The sequence below is a fragment of the Juglans regia genome, unplaced genomic scaffold, assembly GCF_001411555.2.
Source record: "Juglans regia cultivar Chandler unplaced genomic scaffold, Walnut 2.0 Scaffold_6, whole genome shotgun sequence".
Lineage (NCBI taxonomy): Eukaryota > Viridiplantae > Streptophyta > Magnoliopsida > Fagales > Juglandaceae > Juglans > Juglans regia.
In genome coordinates, this window is record NW_023360865.1 from 23,122 (window position 1) to 28,023 (window position 4,902).

The following is a 4,902-nucleotide window of genomic DNA, read 5'->3' on the forward strand; positions in this document are numbered from 1 at the left end:
TCATACGAAATCAGTTCGTTTAAAATGTTTCAACGGTTTCTGAATTATAATAGCCAATCTACACTTACAATTTACATCTTAATAAAATAATTATATCAAACCTAAATAATATAAACAGCAGAAAAACTAGATAGACTTAAATCGGTTTTATAGCATTTAGAATAAAATTAAAATCTTATTATTTACTATTGAATTAGTTGTAAAATATTTAGTAATTTAATTTAAACCCCAAAATATTTTCCATATAATGTTTTATACTTCAAACAAAGCCCACGCACAGTAGATAAAAAATCATGCCCAATATGTAACCATCAAAGGGCCTTTTGGGAAATAAAATCATAAACCTGCATGGCTCTTTCAGAAAGCAGGAGTAAAAGAAAAATCATGAGACGCTCAACGTAACAGTGAAGTGGCCATGCTTACTATAGGAAAATTAAACTGGGTTGATTCAATCACCCGAATTGCTCAACAAACTCAAGAATGATCAAGAAATTCAATAATGATCAAGGAGAATTAAGAGCACGAATGGAGAAGAAAGTTTAACTTCTGTATTATGTATAAAACTGTTCTGGGTAAGAAATTACAGAGTAATCTACTAACTATATATACAACATGAAACGAATACATGTGCAACACATGTGCAACAATAAAACTATTTTACAATTAAGGGTCTGTAAAACTAACTATTTTACAATAACTATTTACATAGTTCAATACTCCCCCTCAAGATGGAGTGTGAATGTCAAGAACACCTATCTTGGAAAGAAGATAGAGAAATTGACTGAGAGGTAAGGCTTTGGTGAATGTATCAGCTAGCTGATGTTGAGAGCTAAAATGTAGAGTTTTGAGCACACTAGACTGTATCTTCTTTCGAACCAAGTGACAATCAATTTCTATGTGCTTAGTTCTCCGATGAAAAATAGGGTTTGCTGCTATGTGAATTGCAGCTTTACTATCACAAAATAACAATGCTGGATAATCATGAATAATCCCAAAATCTTGAAGCAAAGCAATTAACAAAGTTAATTCACAAGCAGTAGAAGCCAATGCACTATATTCAGCTTCAGCTGAAGATCAAGAAACAATATTCTGCTTATTTGATTTCTTAGAAATCAAAGAGTCACCCAAAAATACACAAAATTCAGTCACTGATTTTCTAGTGTCTGGACAAGTTGCCCAGTCAGAATCTGAAAAAGCCTTCAGATGTAGACAAGAAGAAGATGACAGAAAAATGCCCTGACCAGGTGTGCCCTTGAGGTATCTTAAGACATGATGTGTAGCATCCAAGTGTGTTTGAGCAGGTTTATCCATGAACTGACTTAGAGTTTGTACGGAATATGCCAAATCAGGCCTTGTTATTGTCAAGTAGAGCAACCTCCCCACCAATCTTCTATAAACTATTGGATCTTCCAAGAGTGTAGAATTAATTCTTGTCAATCGTAGATTAGAACTCATTGGAACTTTGGCTGGTTTACAGCCAAGGAAACCAGAATCAGCCAAGATTTTCAAGGCATAATGTCTTTGACAAAGTGAAATTCCTTTAGAAGTTCTGGCCACTTCTAATCCAAGGAAATATTTAAGATCTCCAATATCTTTAATCTGAAATGTACTATGGAGAATGGATTTTATGTCTTGGACAGTTTTAAGATCATTACTGGCCACAATCACATCATCAACATATACCAAGAGGGCAAGAAAAATCGAACCAGAAACTTTAGTGAATAAGGAATCGTCACACATAGATTGTTTAAAACCATGTTGTAAAAGGCAGTTAGTGAGCTTACAATATCATTGCCTTGATGCTTGTTTTAAGCCATGTAATGACTTAGTTAACTTGCATACCCGAGTCTCTCCCTTATTGCCATACCCTTGAGGTAAAGTCATATACACCTCCCCATCCAAATTTCCATGCAAAAATGTATTATTTACATCTAATTGATGTAAATATCAATTCTGAGAAGAGCCAACAGCTAGTAAACAGCGGACACTTGTAAACTTGGCCACAGGAGAAAAAGTATCAATAAAATCCAACCCCTCTTGTTGAGTGTATCATTTAGCTACAAGCCTAGCTTTATAAAGTTCAATGGTTCCATCTGATTTATATTTAATTTTGTACACCCATTTACAACCAATGAGATGTTTATCAGGAGGCACGTCAGTGAGAACCCATGTATGATTTTTCTCAAGAGCAGATAATTCTGCTGTCATGGCCTCTTGCCAATGATGAAATTTAATAGCTTGATGATAGAATTTAGGTTCAAAATGAGATGAAAGGTTAATCGTGAAAGCCAGATGTGTGGAAGAAAGTTTGTTATAAGAGAGATAAGTAGACAAAGAATGATGAGTACTTACCTTGGGAGAACCTGTAGCAATGGGAGAATCAGAGTTTGATGAAGAAGAAGTGATTAAATCACAATGATATTGCTGCAAATATTGTGGTGGGTGTTTGATTCTAGAAGACCTTCTAACAGAAGATTATTCAATAGGAATATTAGAATCTGAAATTTGTTGGGACTAATCAATAGGTACAAAATCTGAAATATTAAGATCTGAATTTTCTGTATCAATAATGGGATGGGAAGCAGGTGTATTGGTCACAACAGGTAAGTAGGAATTTTTTGCAATATTAATGGGATTACAAACTTCAGATGTATTAGAAGGAGAGGTGGATATTACAAAAGAATCTAAGGAAACTGATTTAGGATCTAAAGAAAGATTGTTTCTGTTTTTGTATGGAAATAGATGTTCATAAAATATGACATCCCTAGACAGAAAAACAGCTTTGGAGTGTAAATCATACAATTTGTATCCTTTGACACCAAAGGGATAGCCCAGAAAAATACACTTCCTAGCTCTAGAATCAAATTTTGATCTTTAAGAAACAAGAGTGCTAGCATAGAATAAGCAACCAAACTCTTTTAAAATGGAATAATTGGGCTTGTGAGAAAAAAGAAGTTCATAAGGACTTTTGTTAGAAAGAACAGGACTAGGTAATCTATTTATGATATAGGCTGCTGTTAAAACACAATTCCCCCAGAAACAAAGAGGTAAATGAGCTTGAAACCGTAGGGCACGTGCAACTTCTAGTAAATGCCTATGTTTTCTTTCTACTACCCCATTCTGTTGAGGAGTGGCTACACAACTCGTTTGATGAATGATGCCTTTTGTAGAAAAATAGGAAGACATATCAAACTCTAAACCATTATCACTCCTAATAATTTTCACCTTAGAACTAAACTGTGTTTCTACAAGAGCAATGTAAGAAATGAGTTTGGCTCTAGTTTCAGATTTAGTTTTCATTAAATATATTCAAGTGGCTCTTGTGAAATCATCAATAGAATTGATTATAGGTTTAGTATTCTTGTAGCCAGGAGGATACCCATGTAGTTTGTAACATTTTTCTTTTGTGTGTCCTGTCAGTCCACAATGACTACAAATAGGCTTCAATTTCTGGAAAGAAGACTTAAATCTTGGACCAGACTTTTGAGAATCAAGAGCAGTAGAAGCAAGAACAACGGACTCCAAATTGGAAGGTCTCAAAACATGAAGGCTACAATGGTGTTCTTCTTGTAAAATTAAAGAGAAGACTTTGTTGGTGGCATAGGATCTAGCAACATAATTTGGGCCCTAACATTCGAAAATGTATCACTAAGCCCCATTAAAAATCTCATCACATACTCTTGTTGTTGGTATTCTAAAGCTTTTGTCAATACTCCACAATTACAATTCGGACCAGAGCCACAATTTAATAATGGTCTAAAATTTGACAATTCATCCCATAGTGTTTTCAACTAAGTGTAGTAATCACTTACATACATGTCTCCTTGAAGCAAAGATGAAATCTCCTTCTGAAGTTGAAAGATCCGTTGCCCATTCGACTATGAGAACCGTTCTTTGATATATGCCTATAGTGCAGCAGTCGTATCAATGTAAATACAACTTGCTGCAATATTCTTGGAGACGGAATTCAAGATCCAAGAAAACGCCATGTCGTTGCAACGGAGCCAAGCATCACGCGTAGGGTTAGATGAAATTGGAGCCAAAAGCAGACTACCATCAATAAACCCTAATTTGTTCTTTGCCCTGAGAGCAATCTTCATGGATCGACTCCAAGAATTGTAGTTGTCGCCAGTAAGCAGCTGAGAAACAAGAATAACGCCTGGATTGTCACCATGATGAAGGAAATACAGATTTGAAGGATTGTCCGTGAGATTGATAATCGGAACAGAGGATTCAGCCATCAATAATAAAAAAATTTCTTCTGATACCATGTAGGAAAATTAAACTGGGTTGATTCAATCACCTGAAATGCTCAACAAACTCAAGAATGATCAAGAAATTCAATAATGATCAAGGAGAATTAAGAGCACGAATGGAGAAGAAAGTTTAACTTCTGTATTATGTATAAAACTGTTATGGGTAAGAAATTACAGAGTAATCTACTAACTATATATACAACATGAAAGGAATACATGTGTAACACACGTGCAACAATAAAACTATATTTACAATTAATGGTCTGTAAAACTAATTATTTTTCAATAACTATTTACATAGTTCAATACCGAGAGGGAAGGAGAGATACGACGGGCAGTGCTGGGTAGAGTTCGAAGGTGGTCCACACGGCGACGGAGAACTGAGAGAGAGAGAATGATATGAGAGAGAATAGAGAGAGTGAGCAAGACCAACGTGTGAGAGGATGAGAGGTTATTGAGAGAACATGACAGCTTGGGGTAGCTTAAGGTGCCCGGAGACACTTTTGTGTAGGTGGGTGACAACGTGGAGGGGCTGGCGGAGTAGTTGGGCTTCACCGATGTGTTGGGCTCTTGGTGAGGGAGGTGTGCAGTGGGTCATGGAGGAAGAGTTTATACTCTGTTTTTAATTATGAAAACAGGGGATGGT

The 4,902-nt window shown here is 35.8% G+C and overlaps 1 protein-coding gene across 1 annotated transcript; it reads right to left on the reverse strand.

Annotated features, from left to right (window-relative positions):
* Nucleotides 1–1,074: 1,074 nt before the first annotated feature.
* Nucleotides 1,075–1,740, reverse strand: LOC118345969 (uncharacterized mitochondrial protein AtMg00810-like). Its single transcript, XM_035687045.1, has one exon. It carries the CDS (start codon nt 1,738–1,740, stop codon nt 1,075–1,077), a length of 666 nt encoding a protein of 221 aa, XP_035542938.1.
* Nucleotides 1,741–4,902: the final 3,162 nt, after the last annotated feature.

Excerpts from the sequence above, each read along its gene's own strand:
- LOC118345969 (XM_035687045.1), bottom strand. The coding sequence starts at position 1,740 with ATGTGTGACGATTCCTTATTCACTAAAGTTTCTGGTTCGATTTTTCTT.